Source organism: Canis lupus, chromosome 25 (assembly GCF_011100685.1).
Source record: "Canis lupus familiaris isolate Mischka breed German Shepherd chromosome 25, alternate assembly UU_Cfam_GSD_1.0, whole genome shotgun sequence".
Taxonomy (NCBI): Eukaryota; Metazoa; Chordata; class Mammalia; order Carnivora; family Canidae; genus Canis; species Canis lupus.
In genome coordinates, this window is record NC_049246.1 from 1554715 (window position 1) to 1572136 (window position 17422).

Consider the following 17422-nt stretch of genomic DNA (forward strand, 5'->3'; position numbering starts at 1 on the left):
AATGTCTGAGAATCAAACTGTGGCAAATAAATATTTCATTTGAGAGAACTAAGTAAAGTAGTTTCAAAATATTGTGCTATTGGGCAGCCTGGGTGGCTCAGCGGTTTAGCACCACCGTCAGCCCTGGGCCTGATCCTGGAGACCCGGGACTGAGTCCCATGTCAGGCTCCCTGCATGGAGCCTGCTTCTCCCTTTGCCTGTGTCTCTGCCTCTCTATCTCTCTTTCTCTGTCTCATGAATAAATAAATTTTAAAAATCTTAAAAAAAAAAAAAAATTTGCTATTCATTTACTGAATATGCAATTGAGCCCTATAATGATCAAATTATAGTAATAATTAAATCTGTAAAACAGTTGTTACAAGGGTATGTCATCTGATATTTCCTTGCCTACAACAAAATACCAAAGAAAATCTTAAAAACAACAAAAAAATTAGTTTTAAAATTAAGTTCTTGGTTAGAATAAATCCTAAAACTTTCTGGATTTCAACTTCCACATAGTAAATTAAAGTCAACAACAAGGAAAGTAAACGAACAAATGCCAAGTATCCTATAAATATTAATAAAGAAAAATAGCATCTGCTACAGGCCTAATAGGTGTCAGAACTGTGTACTTCATCTACACAGTTTTCTCATTCAATTTTCACCTACTGTAATGGCAGGTTTTTCTTTTTTTTCCTACATTTTTATTTACTTATTTGAGAAAGAAAGCACAAGCAGGGGGGAGGGGTAGAAGAAGAGGGAGAAGCAGACTCCCCGCTGAGCAGGGAGCCCATGCCACAGGGGCTCAATACCAGAGCCCAAGGCCAAGGTTTAACAAACTGAGCCACAAAGGCACCCCATAGTAGCTATTTTTATTTACAGGTTCAACAGAAGAAGCAACCTGAACAAGTGAACACAATTAAGTGGCAAAGTGGAACTTTTAACCCAAGTTTGACTTCAAATTCTGTTCCTTATACTATAAATAGTAATAATAAAACTTACATGTTATTTTATACTTATATTTACCATCATTTATTGCTATAATAGGCAAAAAATGTACAATGCTTGAAACAATAAAGTAAATGGAACAGGTTCTTAGATGATTTCTGAGAAGAGTTCATAGATTAGTTATTTCAACTTAAAGAACTTTTTTCAATTGCTTAACATAATATGGTAAAAAAAAAAAAATAAGTGACTATGTACAAACTAAGAATATTTCAAATTTTCTTCCTTACAGAGAAAATGGGCAATGATTACTTTAAAATGTATTTTATTGGGGATCCCTGGGTGGCTCAGTGGTTTAGCGCCTGCCTTTGGCCCAGGGCGCGATCCTGGAGTCCCAGGATCCAGTCTCACATCAGGCTCCCGGCATGGAGCCTGCTTCTCCCTCCTCCTGTGTCTCTGCCTCTCTCTCGCTCTATGATAAATAAATAAATAAATCTTTTTAAAAAATAAAAATAAAATAAAATAAAATGTATTTTATTATCCTACACTAATGTGTTAACTTGAGAAAATTATAGCTTGACTTCAAGCTGTTAACAGTTTTTTTAAACTCATAGGAATAAAGCAATCATTTAGCCAGACATCATATAACATATATAAAAACAAAATATTTACCTTTAGAGGCCTGCACACACCCTCAGTAATATGCCCAACAACTTCCTGAATATTTTCTTCAATACCTACAATCAATTACAACATAACTGAAAATGTTTTTCCATATTACACATAAGTTCAAAAAATTAACAAACAATAATGCATATTTTTGGTACTATAACAAACATTTAGAGTCACATAACAATATTTTATTAAGTTCAATACCTTTTAGGACATTATTAATTATGTTAATACCTGGGTCTAGAGCGTTGTTAATTTATTGCACTGCTGACTAATAAAATGAACATTACTTCTTTATGAAAAAGAGTAAATGTATGAGTCACAGGAAAAATTGACTAGAAACATATCAATTAAGGAAGTGATGTGAAGATGTATTAGAATTTGTTCAAAAAATGCCTTATTCTGGGCAGGGGTGCCAAACACAGAAGCTAAAGATATAAAGATGGAAAGCACACCACGTAATCTAATAAAAAAAACTGGCATTTACTAAATACTGACCATTTACCAAGCTCCTGTATACTTGGCATTTACTGCTTGTAACCACCTTCTTTTTAATAGACGGAGAAACTAAGGCTTGGAAGAATGAAGCCATTTTCAAATAACCTATTTCATCTAACTCTGATCTATATTCTTCCAACTTCTTCACTGCCTCTCACATATCCTTTATTAAAACATCTTTTAAGAAATTCTTTTAAACTAGGTAATTAGGATAACAGAAAACAACTTTAAAAAGTTTAGACCCTGTGCCAATTGAACATACATGCTGAATCTAATTTGAATATCAAAGAGTGAAAAAAAAAAAAACCCAGGAGGGTAAGTAAGGATTGTCCCCAATTTGTACACTAGACCCTCCTGAAGATCACGTTATGAGCCAGAAGGGTTTAGGGCTAGGCAATGTAACACAGTCAAGTGATACACATCATAATATTTCTCTTTAATTCCTATTTAAGACAGACCATCTTTATTTCCCATTTACCCCTCAAACTCTAACAGGCATCTTAAGGAAGTCACAATACTAAGAAAATCTGAAATTCTGTAAAAAACAGACATAGCAACTCAAAAATAATTTTTCTTCCTTGAAATCAAGACTAAAATTTAAAGTACATTTAGAACTCCATGAGTAATTATTCAAAAATCTTTACAACAGTCACATGAGAATGAATAAAGGGGCTGGGTAGTATAAAAGAATTAGTAGCTTAATGGTCTTAAACAAGTTACTGAGTCTGTTTACTCATAGATAAAAGGAAGATAATACCACCTCTCGCCTCCAAGGAGTGGCTCTAAAGATCTGAGACAGTGTATGCGGCACACTCCAGAAGTACCTTCAAAGTGAGGCAAAGGAATCTAGGCCTGATGTGGGAAGACTACGAGGGAACAGTATACAAGTGTAAACAGCTGTGTGACAGGAAAGTGATGGAGGAGAGAAGCCTATTAGCAGAAAAAGGAGGAAGCCAGAGAGAAAATTAATTAGGGTGCTTATTGTGCCACTTAGGTGTGAAGAGTTTATCTCAGTGAAGACAACGGCAGTGAGAATAAAAACAGAGAAGCCTTGTGTTACTTTCTATACTTAGACATTAGCAATTACAACCAGAGGACCCACCTTGTATAGTTACATGCTTTAAGAGAGCTTCAAGATGTTCTTTTTCAGAAGCAGTAGCTTGATGGAGCCAAGCCAACATATCTCCTACATATCTAATGTAAAAACTAAATGTTAGTATTTCCTTCAGAAAAACATAGAATATTCCAATACTGTCTGATTACTATACCTTAACGGGTCATGGGAGTGCATTTCAATGGGCCTAGGTGTGCCTCCTGGGCCCCCTCTTGTAAGAGCATCAATAAATCCACGAACAACAGTGCTTCTTCTAGCTGTTCCAAATTCATCTAAGGTATACCTAGAAAAAAGTTATTTGAAAAACAGATGTTTCTGTTTAATGGTTGTATCAAACTATTCATGTAATTTTCGAGATAAGCAAGACATCTACAGCTTCTTTACACAACTCTTAAGCAATACCATTTTTAAACAACAAAAAATACTTATGAAATAACCTTACCATAATGAAAATTCAGCCTAAACGTACATATTTTTACTACTCTTCGGAAAGAATGCTGTAATTTAGGGTCAATAACAGGGGCAACATTAATAAGGGACAGAGAAGTGGTTTTGGTAAAAGTAAAAATCAAGGAAAGGTGAAAATCTGGGATTCTTCTGGTTTCAGTACCCCTGGAGTCCAAAATATGATGTTCTACTGTTCACACAGGCCATACTCTCCAGTTCTCAAAAGACTGCTCACAGTTAGAACTCTATAATTCAAAAACATTTTTTCTTCTACCATCAAAATTTGCCCCAAACATACTATTTATATTTAAAAGCTTATTTTGACTCCAATACTAAACATGAGTTCCTTTAAATTTACTGAGCAACAAGGCCTACAAAGCAAAAACGTTTTTTACGTATATTTAGAAGTCATCTATTGTGGTTAAAAGGAAAAAAAAAAAGACTTCCTAAAGTGAAGGAGTTTACAGGAAAGGGAACTTTGAACTGCGAGATCAGACAATTTTGGGTGAAATCACAATAGGGCTTAGAGCTGTCAAGGTAGCCCATTTCTTGGACTAGAATCAGTCTTGGTTTTCCACTATCACCACTATTCCTTACACTCGTCCATCAATTCAAAGTTCTTGCTATTTTAAAAGTACACAGAAAAATGAGAGATTTTCTTCATAGTCCAATGTCAGCAGATTCTAGACCCATGAATTTTTAGAGATCTGAACAGTTTTCTAACAGGCTTCATATTAAAAATTATCTCAGTACCCTATATATAAACCAAAGTTACCAAAATTTGAGATTTTGGTTGCCAAAAAAATTAATTTCTTATACTACTATAAAAACTATACTGTTTTCTTTAATATGCTGCTGATTTAATTAAAAATCCACATTTTTCCAAGGGCACCTGAGTGGCTCAGTTAAATAACTGACTCTTGATTTCAGCTCAGGTCATCATCTCAATCATGAGATTGAGCCCCATGTCCAGCTCCATGTTCAGCAGGAAGTCTGCTTGAGATTCTCTCTCTCATTCTGTCCCTCCTCTTGATTGCACACATGCTCTCTCTCAATATGCAAATAAAATCTTAAAAAACAAATAAAAAATAAAAATCCACTTTTAAACATAAGAAAGCTAGAAGAGAGAATATTTTTAAATAAAAGGGTAAGTGTGGTAAAGTGGTCTAGATCAATAAATCTGTAGGAATCTGAACCTTTTTAGAGGGCTGTTCTTTAGAAATCAGATCATGGTCTTTTGTGTTTGTCTTCAGTTAAATGGAAATGCTTCAGAAATTCTGTGCAGTGGCATACAACTAGTAGTATGTCAAGATGAAATGCACTATCTCCCTAAGCTCTAAGCCTGCAATGACCTTGCAATCACTTTCTATTTTTTAGAACAAGTTAGAACCAAAATGCTTTGATTTTTTTCCCTCATGCTCTTAAATTATACATATGTGTAGTATAAAGAATGCATTCCTTTAAATGATCACCAATTCTATGAAATGACTTTGATTAGTTTATTACTTACAGCACAACATTCACAAACTTTCAACTTCCCAAATACATAAAACTAGTCCTCATTCTCAGGACTCAACCTGCCATAATAAACAGAAGCAATGTAACTTCTGAATTACATTCAGTGAGTGAATAGGCCTATTCACTCTGACCACAAGTTATGTTAGAAACCGGTAAATTCACTGGCATTTTAAATGACATTTTAAATGACAAACACTAGACTCTGATCTGTATAGTTATAATTATATGAAATATACATATACATTAATATGAATGTTAACCACCCTGCAACAGATACAATTTGAGGCAAAACCAGAATGCACTACAATGAATCTTCAATGACATCAATATACATGAAATACCTTTTCCCAGGGAAAGAAGAAAACTTCTTTGATTAAAAAGAGATTATTTCCCAACAAAGGTGAAAAATACAAAATGGAGCTCTACAAAAGGGAATGTTAAAATTATACAAATATTCTAAAATGCCTCCGGTTAAAATTAAAAATTAAAGTCTCCATTTTTAATCTCTATAGCAAAAAAAAGGAAAAATTCTGGTCAAAATGCAAATTAAAATATGAAAAATGCTGATCAAAAATAAAGAAAATAGTGTACAAGCCTCTAAGAAATGTAACAAATACATAAAGAATGAAGAAAAGTCAGCAAATTACTACATTCTTTAACACTTTATATTCTGAAAGTCTATGAAAGGAAGGAAGATGTCAATCTATTCTTTGCAACTTACAATAAATATCTTTATGAAGAAATTTTTTTTGAACATTTTTAACAATTTTTTCACTTGAGAGAGAGCACATGTAGAAGAGAGAAGCAGAGTGAGAGGGGGAAGCTGACTCCCCACTAAACAGGGAGCCCTAGCCCAAGACCCTGAGATCATGAAGTGTCTGAAGGCAGACACTTAACACACTGAGCCACCCAGGTGCCCCATGAAGAAATGTCTATATTTGGTTTATTAAAAGTTAATAAAACATTAGCACTCTAGTTACATACTAACTAATAAAAGGTGGGTATGGAAACTTTTCCCAAGGACTTCAATAATTACCATTTTTCTTGCACATGATACCTACACATTTGAGACACACATTTGAGAGAACAAAGCAGTTACCCATTACTTAACTAAAGTTCATATAGTGCCATCTGGTGGTTAACATGATACATTGTTAAATTTTTCCTAACTATAAAGAAACTGCCACTTTGGAAATAAATGATTACTTAAAAAAAGGCCAATTTTCTCTTTTTTTTTAGCATCCATCCAATGGGAATCAATTGATCTTAAAAATCCTCCTTTTTCCCCAAGTTAACTTCCAAATGCCTTTTACAGTCTTTCCAACTCCACTGCCCCCCTATTTCCTGGCATGTGCCCCTTCAAGATACATCTTTTTTGTTCTTTGTCTTTCAAGCTTTTTCCTGGCTATTACAACAGACTCTATATACACTGCTCTGTGGCTGACAACATTCCAGTTTACTTCCTTGCAAAATAAAAATAATAGCTAATATTTAGTGATGAGCAAAGCGTTATACTAAACGCCTTATGTGAACAATCTAATTTAATACTCACAAAAGTCCTATAAGACAGACACTATTTTTATCCTCATTTAAGAAAACTAAGGTTTATGAAGGTAGAGGGGCTTCTCAAAAAATCTAAACTCAGAGCTCACCTTCTAAACTATTATGCAATACTGCTCCTTTCCAAGTGTTTATCAAGAATCAAAATTTAGCAAAAATATATTTACATGGTAGAAGTCAGCTGACCAAAACACACAAAGCCATTTTTTAGAAGACTAACCTTATGAGCAAATACGAAACTGTGGATTATTATTATATTATTATTATTAACACTTTATTAAAATCAAATACCAAATATTTTCAGTACTAAAAGGCTCTCATAATTAAATAGCAATACCTAAAATTAAAAAGGCTGGAAAAGAAATTCCAAGGTACATAAAATCTGCTGAGCTGGTATATATACATGTACCACATTCAGGGCTATTACAATCCAGCTCTTGCTACCAACCCAACAGCCAGTATAAGCTTTTGCAATCAATTTCCCAAAAATACATGTTCTTTCTCAATCTGCATCTTTGCACCAGCTGTTCCCTCAACTTGGGATGTTCTCAATTCCCTTCTCTTCCTGGAAAATGCCTTTTCAACTTTTAGAACTCACTTTAAACCTATTTCCCAGAGGAAACCTTCCCTGATGTTCATCCCTTTCCCCTACCGCAGAACATTTGAGCCACACAGCACCTGACACACGAACTCTAAAATAGCAATTAATATACTCATTTTATTACTATAGCTCCATTTTGAATGTTATTATTTTACACAGCTGTCCCAGCATTGGAACAATGTTCTGGAAACTTCTTATAGGCTAGGCAATGTTCCAGTCAGAAAGAATAATGGGGAAATACTCTAAAACTATTACAAGTCTCTGAAAGGCATGACTCAGAGCAGGATTGAATGCCTATGTAGGAGTCCCCTAATTTTCTGTTTCCCTCATTAGAACTCCTCATTTGGTCTCCCTACTTCCATACTATTGCAGAAATTAAAAATAAAAATATTCACTTCTATTTAATATGAATAATAAAATAATAAAATCAAAATACCGAATAATAATATATAAACAATTAATAATGCATAGTTCCTATACAAATTATCATCATATATCTCTTGGTTGGCATAATTTACAGAATCAAAGACCTGAACTCCTTCGTTTCTTGAATTCTGTTTGTGGAATTCTGATTTTAAATTTTCATTTCTGGGAAATTATATTTCTCAGTCCCCTATCTGACCTCCTTCTCTCTATGGCAGGTTGATAGAGTTGTTTTAGTTTCATGCAATTCTAAGGTAGTTAATGAGATGACAGACTGGGTAAAACTCCTTAACCTCTACATACAATAAGGGGTAGTCTAGATATGGGGACACTTTGCTTTTCTCCTCCATATTGCATTCTATAATACACAATATGCAAATAAGCTGATGCTCCAATAATGCATGAGATGAAAATATCACTGTAAATTATTATATTACTCAAATATTGTACATTAATTTAATAATACTGAAAGCTAACATAACTCATCAAAGAAAAAGTAGATTTTTTTTAAATTAGGAAAAAGTCACCAACTTATATAAGACAGGTCTATCCTGCAGGGCTTCCATTGCCTGAGTTAAAACTGGAGATATGTCACATGATTCTTGTGTCAGTGTTCTGCATTCACCTGAAAAACAGTTAACATATAATTACAGCATTTGTTAAATTAAAATTAGGCCTTTATTACATCCATTGTACACCCAGAGTCTAAATTCTGTAACAAATATTGCATGAAAAAAATGCTCAGAAAAACTTTAAGAGAATATTCCAATCAAAGACTATTTTATGCTGTCAACCAAACTGAAAATCTAAGCTTAAGTATTTGTATAATTTTATATGACCAAACATGCTATCCTGTGCACCCCAAACGTCTATTTTATTATTTAAAAACTACAGTTCCTAAGAAACCAATCAGTGAAGAAATATTCACTGAGTAACTGCTACACACATGGCAATGTTCAAGGGGGAAGAGGAGGAATATAAAAAATACATTACCAATCCTTTCCCTTGGAAGCAAACTAAGCAGTTTTTGAAAATGTTTATATAGATAATATACAGTAATAAAATTATAGTTTCAAAATAGTTTAGATTTTAAGCTTTTAAAAATCTTTACACCAACATTGTATTTCACTATTCTATCAATAAAATGTTTACTAAATGTTCAAAAAACTTAGAACTTGTTCAGAAATTCCCAAGCATTAGGTATATGTGGGCCTCACACTAGCAATATATTTTTTACCATGCACTGAGAAAAATGTATCAATGTTTGGAATTGAAGATATATATATACATATATATGTTTTTACAAGGCTGTTGACTATATTCCTGATGCTCTATTTTTCATGTCCACGACTTATTTTATAACTGGAAGTTTGTACCTCTTAATCTCCTTCACCTAGTTTGCCCGGTACCCCTATCTACCTCCCCTCTGGCAGCAACTACTTTGTTCTCTGTATTTAAGAATCTATTTCTTGGGATCCCTGGGTGGCGCAGCGGTTTGGCGCCTGCCTTTGGCCCAGGGCACGATCCTGGAGACCCGGGATCGAATCCCACGTCGGGCTCCCTGCATGGAGCCTGCTTCTCCCTCTGCCTGTGTCTCTGCCTCTCTGTCTCTCTCTCTCTGTGTGACTATCATGAATAAATAAATAAAATCTTTAAAAAAAAAAAAAAAAAAAAAAAAGAATCTATTTCTTTGTTTTGTCTTTTAGATTCCACATATAAATGAAATCATATAGTATTTGTCTTTCTCTTTCTCACTTATTTCACTTAGCATAATTAATTCCCTCTCGGTCTATCTTGTCACAAATGGCAAGATTTCAGTTATGGCTGAGTAAGAGCTGACTGGCTATTGTAAATAATGCTGCAATAAACATAAGGGTGTATATATCTTCCTGAATTACTCTTTTTATTTTCTTTGGGTAAGTATCGAGCAGTGGAATTACTGGATCATATGGTATTTGCTTGTAATTTTCTGAGGAACCTTTTACACTGTTTTCCACAATGGTTGCACCAATTTACATTCCCATCAATACTGCACGAAGGCTCCTTTTTCTCCACATCCTTACCAACACTTGTTATTTCTTTTCTTTGTGATATTAGTCATTCTGTTATGGTGATACCGTATTGTGGTTTTGATTTGCATTTCCCTGATGATTAATGATGTTGTGTATCTTTTCATGTATTTGTTGGTCATCTGTATGTCTTCTTTTGAAAAATGTCTATTTAGTTCCTTTGCCTATTTTTGAATCAAATTGGGGTTTTTTTGGTGTTGAGTTGCAAGAATTCTTTATATATTTTGGATATTAATCCCTTATCAGATATATCATTTGCAAATATCTTCTCCCATTCAGTAGGTTGTCTTTTTGTTTTGTTGACATTTTCCTTCATAGGAACTAGAACTATCTTAAGATGACTCCAAAATCCTGAGGAGTCAGAAGGCCATAGTTTAGAACCACTATGTTAACTGTTGTGGAAGCACAAAAAAAATGTGTGGCAATGTCCTTGCCTTTGAGAAAGTAGAAATCTAACTAGAGATGCTAAGATATACATATATGAAAAGTTAAGCAGTAAATTACTAAATGTCACAATTCCAGCAGTTAGTGTTTAGAGATGGGAAAAGTCACTGTGATTTAATGTAGCCATGGAGAGTTCCAGAAAGATGCAGAACCTAAGTTCAGCTTTGAATACTGAAAAAGGATTGAAATCTAAAGATAAAAATCCAGAAAATACTTCAAATAGGAATAAAGAGTATGAACAAGAGAGATACAAAAAGAAACAGCATGTTTGGACATAGAGAGCAAATGATCAAACAGATAATTAAGTTTTCCACAGTGTAGTATAGATATTACTTGTTAACTGCTTGTATTCTTAACTCCTTCCAACAGTCAGTTGGTAACACCTATTAAAATGTCATATACTCCTATCCTATCCTACTGTCTTAAGTGTTTTCTTTGGCTTTAACATGCAATTTTGTGAACAGAATACTAAACATTTTAAAACAAAATTAAAATAAATAAACCATTTGTGGCAGGCAAAATAATGGCCCTCTAAAGTTCTCTAATTCCTGGAACCAATGACTATGTTATAGTACATGGAAAAAGGGACTTTACAGATAGAATTAAGGTGACAGACCTTAAAACAGGGAAATGTTCCCAGCTTACCCAAGCAAGCCCAATGACATAGGTCTTAAAAGTAGAAGAAGCTGGCAACAGAGTCAGTCAGAGATATGATATGGAAGAAGAAACAGGAGAGATTCAAAGTGAGAGAGTGATTCAATAAATTACTGTTGGCTCTAAAGATAGTGGAGGAGGCCATAAGCCAAAAAAATGTAGGAAGCCTCTAAAACTGGGAAAGGCCTTCAGTGAGAACTGGCAAGGAAACTCATACCTCCGTAGGTCCTACAGACTCTTAATAAATTATGCCAACAAACTGAATGGGCAAGGAAACAGATTTGTTATTACAGCCTTTAGAAATGAATACAGCTCTGTTAACACTTTTAGTGTGGTGAGACCATGTCTGATATCTGACCTACAGAACTATAAGGTAATAAATTTGTGTTGTTCGAAGTCATTAAGTTTGTGGTAATTTGTGACAGCAAGAGAAATATCAATTCACCATGTATAAAACAGTTACTTAAATAATAAAAAAAAAAAAAGTCTAATCAACTCTAAGATAATGTAGGGCAGAAATACTGACTTTATTTTTTATTATTATCCTTAATAATACATAGAGCTTCATGGATAGAAGATGCTTAAGATACATATACAATGTGTTCAAGTGTAAAGTTCATTTTTCTTTTTAAAAATACTTTTTGATTACTATGATCAAAATACAATATGAGAGGTCAGATGAAATAACCTAATTAAAAACTAATATTCATGAATCTAGACCAAGTGGAAGAAATCACTTACTTTGAGCCCACCGATACAGCCTTTCATAAGCTGTTTCTTGAAGCAAGGCCATCTGTTCCATAATTTCTAAACTAAGAAAATTAAAGATTTATTTTAATTTAAAGTTTTAGACAGTAACTACAACCAAGAATTTAATTATTTTAACTACAGTGTGATCTGGTTATAGCATATTAACTTTTTATCATTTTATGAAATGGTTTTTATTTTTTCTTTTTTTTAAAAGATTTTATTTATTTATTCATGAGAGACACAGAAAGAGAGGTAGAGACAGAGGCAGAGGGAGAAGCAGGCTCCCTGCAGGGAGCCCAATGTGGGATTTGATCCCAGAACCCTGGGATCACTACATGAGCCAAAGGCAGATGCTCAACCACTGAGCCACCCAGGTGACCCCTATGAAATGATTTTTCATTAATTCTTTTTATGATTAAATAAATTTTGCCAAATTTTAATATCATCACTTAGGTATCCAAGTGTCACTTTATTACGTATAAGGATAAAACTAACTCCCTCCTTAACCAAAGATACATAAAGATTAAATTCTTATTTCACAAAATGTTATATTTCAAAAAGAACCCAGAATGCCTTTAAAATTTAAGAAATATAGGGTGGGGGGTGAGGGTGAATGGGTGATGGGCACTGAGGGGGGCACTTGACGGGATGAGCACTGGGTGTTATTCTGTATGTTGGTAAATTGAACACCAATAAAAAATAAATTTATTATAAAAAAATAAAATAAAATTTAAGAAATATAACAGGAAATGCGATTATTAGTTGAAAAGGTTACTCACCCTGCCGTCTGTTGGTTTGTTCGCAAGAGAACTTTGACATCATTATGAATCCGTTTCACTCTTCCCAAAGCCTTGAAAAAATCCTTTAAAATTAAGAATGCAACTTTAATATGTCCATTTTTTCAAGTGAAATTACATTACTCTAAACTGAAATATCCCTACAAGGGAAAAGCAAATCCGAAAGGATTTCACTTAATTTGAATGAAGCCTTCCTATACTGACCTCAACCTTCTCTAAATTTTTATAGGAAGTGTAACAGATATTTATTTACATTTTAAAACATATATTAAATCAATTCTGCTATGTATCAAATAGTATGCTAGTTGCTGGGAACACAAAATTTACAAAGACAAAAATCACTGTCCTCAAGAAATGCATAGTCTAGTGAGAGTGCAAACCTAAAGATTACTAAGAAAAACATGCTACATATTACACACCTATGACTTAATTAACTATAGCTTTATTATCACTGAAGATGATGTTTTACATATTTGTTATATACTTGTTCTTGCCCCCAAGCCAAGAGTAAAATTCAAAGTTGAAGGCATAAAAGCTGCTCATAAAGAGGTGACTGATGGTGAACATCAAGATTTTTTTTTTTAGAAGAAGGCATTGAAGCCTAGTTTCCAGACAGTCATAATGTTCCAATCATGAAAATAATGAATGCTTTTTCTTTGATGGGTGAAATTAAAAAAACAAAACAAGGTTGAAAATGGTTGACAGAGGACTTAGAGATGAGGAGGAGGAGTAGGTTTTGTTTAGAAGCTTGATACTCTGATTTCTTAAAAAAGTTTGGATATTGCTTTGAATAAAACACAAACAAAAAAGCCAAATTAAGGTAATTTAAAATATGCACCTTAGTTTCTAAACTTAAAAAATATTTTTAAAATTAAACTTTTAAGATGGCAAAACAGAGCCTTAAAAAAAGAGATTTCTCTATAAATCAGTATGTGCTATGCTTTAAATGACTGTAACAGAGAGCAAGATACCTCAGTAATAGGTCCTTCTCTAGTACCTCGGAGGAGACCCATTTCATCAGAAGTCAGTTGGAACTTGGATAAGAAGGCATCTGCGACTTGTGCTCTTATTTCTAATCTTTGACTATAATTTTAAAAAAAGCAATAAAAAAATCAAGCATGCTATGAGTTTGCATTGCCTAAAACAAGTTACATCTTTGACATAATAACTTCTTAAAACATTGTGAAAGATTCTCAACCTTTTTGGAAGTCTCATTTCTTCCTCAAACATTAGAAACTCATCAGTCATGTGGGTGACAAAATTAGCTGATATTGTTCTACCTTAGATTATCTGCACAGCGTAAAAGGAGTTACTCATTATTCAAGAGAAGAAATAAGTTCACAAATGATCCCTGCACAACAAATTCTGAGCCACTTACATGTACTTGAATTGTTTATCTTGTAATAATAAGGTTATCTTACAGGAGGGAAATATGCCCATCTCCAACTAATTTCTTCTTAGTAAAAAATTCTAAGCTTTTGAAGTTTTCACATGAAGTACATAGCACCCCAAAATCAAGTCTATTATATTTTAACTTTAGATTAAAAACAGAAGTTAACAACTCATTTACCAATACTTCATAAATCCATAAAAGCACTCTACTTTTGTCTTCCTTATTTTTTCTGCATAATATGGTAATAAAAGTCTGTTAAACTGCATTATCTAAATACAATCTGTCTAGACTAGGTTGACAATTAAGAAAAGGCATGTTCTCATCTGGAATGTGGTCTGCAAGGACCTGAAGAGTCCTTGACACAGTAGACACAGTAGAGTCATCATCTAAAAGGAAGTTAGGGATACAAACTACCTGAATGAATTTCAACATTCCTGACTTCTCCATCTTAGATTTAACGATATATAAATAAAATTGGGTTTTCACCAGCAGTATTCACAAGGCAGTAATATTCCACAATTTAATAATATTCAAATGAGAGTGAACAAAATAAACATGAACACTACATGTATAGATAGTACAATCCATCTGCCATCTTTGTTTTGTTAGTATGGTCTGGTGAGGCTTTAAATTCAGAATCAAAAGCTCTGAAATAATACAGCAAGTTAGAAAGTAAAAAGTCCTCTAGGTGGCAGTAACATTCTGTTTATCTTAAATGATAATGTAAATCACCCAATTAAATCTACACAGATCAGTGGCATATACCCTTAACCATACTATTATGGACATCAAAAAGTTACCTTAACAGGTTTTGTTTTATACTAGTAATGCGCCAATCATTATCATACAGGATTTAATGTAATTATAAGAATTCATAAAATTCCTTAAGATTATACAGATTAATCATTTTGACTAAAACCTTTTTGATACTTCTGGATCTATCTTTAGAGTCAACTTAATAGGCACAAAGGAAAAAAAATTTTTTTATTTTATAATTGACTTTTGTTTTAACAAATTTAGTATTACCTATTTTGATATTACTTCTTAATCATTAAATTTTATTTCAAATAATACTGTTGGCTATTTAAAAAAAAAATCCATGAAATAAAGACTTTGAAACAGAGGTTCTATATCTACAAAAGATCTGATCCAAAAATATGTTGAACAATGGCCATATTGCTAAAGTAAGGGTGTGGTATCTCAAGATAACAACTTTTAAAGTAGTGATGAAATAAAGTCTAATATATTCTTTAAATCGTATCATTCTTTAGTTTAACCACATATATTCATCCCAGGTAAGAGTACACAACCATTCTGACACCAAGTTACTATTGGATAGTCCAATCTTTGGTTTGGGAGCATCTGTGCAATCTAGTAACATTAAGGAAGATCTATGATGTGTGACAGCCCTAGGCCAAGGAGGGTCTGGTGTGACAAAAGATACATAAGGATACAGACTTTGCCTTCATCTTACATCACAATTAAAATATAATATCTTTAGGAGAGTTTTTAATACCTAAACAAAATCATGTAAAATAAATGTTCATATAAAACATATAAATGGCTATTATAAATTACAACTTCTTTGAGATGTGTTCATGCAATCACTGTATATTATACCTTATATAATATATAAGTAGAGCAAATACATACTGTCAAATAACATGCAACAGATATATGATGCAGACCTGTATTATTAACATAAAATCATCTATAAGGCATTTTATAGGTACAAATAGCAAGTCCCAAAAAAATATATAGAGCAACACACATTTATTTTAATATATATATACTAATAAACAAATTTTCAGAATATTTATTCATATATTACCTAAGTATTTAAAATAAACAGACTGATTAATCCTTATAATGGTTCCTTCAAGCATTTCCAGAACACAATTTATGAATCTTACGGTGTCTCCTTTTTTTCCTGAAAATATGCCTCTGTCATATTTTAACTCTACCTTCTAGACTCACCCCTATCAAATAATTTCAAATAAGAAAAAGAATGTAAAAATGGGCAAAAGATCTAAAAGAATAAAAAAGATTAAGAAATATAAATGGCAAGACAAAATGAAAAAAAAAATAATAATACCTACTACTGACAAAGAGACATTCTCAGGTATTGCTGATAGAAGTGTAAATTGGTATAACCTTTTCAAGAGGAATTTAGGCAATATACATCAGGATATTTTCAAAAGCTTCTACCATTTGGGGCGCCTGGGTAGCTCAGCTGGTTCAGTGTCTGACTCTTGATTTGGGCTCAGGCCATGATCTCGGTGTCCTGGGATCAAGCCCTACATCATTAGGCTCCGAGCTCAGTGGGGAGTCTGCTTCAGATTCTCTCTCTCTCTCCCTCTTCCTCTGCCCCTCCCCACTGCCCACTCATGAGTGCTCTCCCTCTCTCTAAAATGAATACATAACTCTTTAAAAAAATAAAAATAAGGGGATCCCTGGGTGGCTCAACGGTTTGGCGCCTGCCTTTGGCCCAGGGCGCAATCCTGGAGTCCCGGGATCGAGTCCCACGTCGGGCTCCCTGCATGGAGCCTGCTTCTCCTTCTGCCTCTCTTTCTCTCTCTCTCTCTCTCTCTCATGAATAAATAATATATAAAATCTTTAAAAAAAATAAAAATAAAAAGTTTCTACCATTTGATTCATTAATTACAATTCTAAGGACATTTCCTAAGGAAATAACCTGAAACACAAATAATGATTTAAAAACATCTGTCAAGGGGCGCCTGGGTGGCTCAGTGGTTGAGTGTCAGCCTTTGGCTCAGGGCATGATCCCAGGGTCCTGGGATCGAGTTCCCTGTTGGGCTCCCCACAGGTAACCTGCTTCTTCCTCTGCCTATGTCTCTTCTCTGCCCCTCTTTGTGTGTCTCTCATGAATAAATAAATAATTTTTAAAAAAATCTTTCAAACCATTATTTTGAATGGAAATAATATTAATATTCAATAATTTAAATGCTTAACATATATGTCAGTTCATTCACAAGACAAAACATTGTGTCACCATTAAAAAATGCTTTTTCTAGCTAAAAGACACAGAAAAATGAACATAAAATATTAGGTGAACAAAGTAAAATGGAACTACTATGCACATATACTCATCGTAGGAAGAAATATGCCAAAATATTAATAGTGGCTATGTCTTTGTAGTCAAGTTATATCTGATTTTAATTTTCTTTCTCTAAATTTTATATACATAAATGAGAAGAAGATGAAAGAGGTCTATGCTTTTCAGTCTGAATACGTATGCTTCTGTAATATATTTTTATGTATATGTTTGTACAAAATAAACAGTTTTACATTTTTGTTACAAACTTTAAAACTTGAATTAATTTATAACAAATAATACGATTAAAATAAAATTAAAACTATTAAAAAATAAAATAGCAAGAAAGGATGAGAAAGTAAATAACAGATGAGGAAAGCTTTTCTAATTAGGCACAAATAGCCTAAACTTCCTAGCCACCAAAGCCAATGCAGAAACAAATGTGCTGATAAGTTTGTCTAATAAAGGTTTTGGAGGATGGTGGGAGGGTAATGTTCCTTGAG

The 17422-nt window shown here is 33.3% G+C and overlaps 1 protein-coding gene across 5 annotated transcripts in view; it reads right to left on the minus strand.

Moving 5' to 3' along the window:
- The window catches only part of COG6 (component of oligomeric golgi complex 6), a 149672-nt gene that overhangs the window by 119776 nt on the left and 12474 nt on the right, over positions 1–17422 (minus strand). For all 5 annotated transcript variants that reach the window (XM_038573155.1, XM_038573153.1, XM_038573157.1 and 2 more), the window contains 7 exons: positions 13443–13554; positions 12454–12536; positions 11666–11736; positions 8289–8382; positions 3363–3491; positions 3197–3288; positions 1597–1661 (listed from right to left, as the gene is read on the minus strand). In XM_038573155.1, the coding sequence (XP_038429083.1) occupies positions 1597–1661; positions 3197–3288; positions 3363–3491; positions 8289–8382; positions 11666–11736; positions 12454–12536; positions 13443–13554 (646 nt within the window). The remainder of the gene's footprint in view (positions 1–1596; positions 1662–3196; positions 3289–3362; positions 3492–8288; positions 8383–11665; positions 11737–12453; positions 12537–13442; positions 13555–17422) is intronic.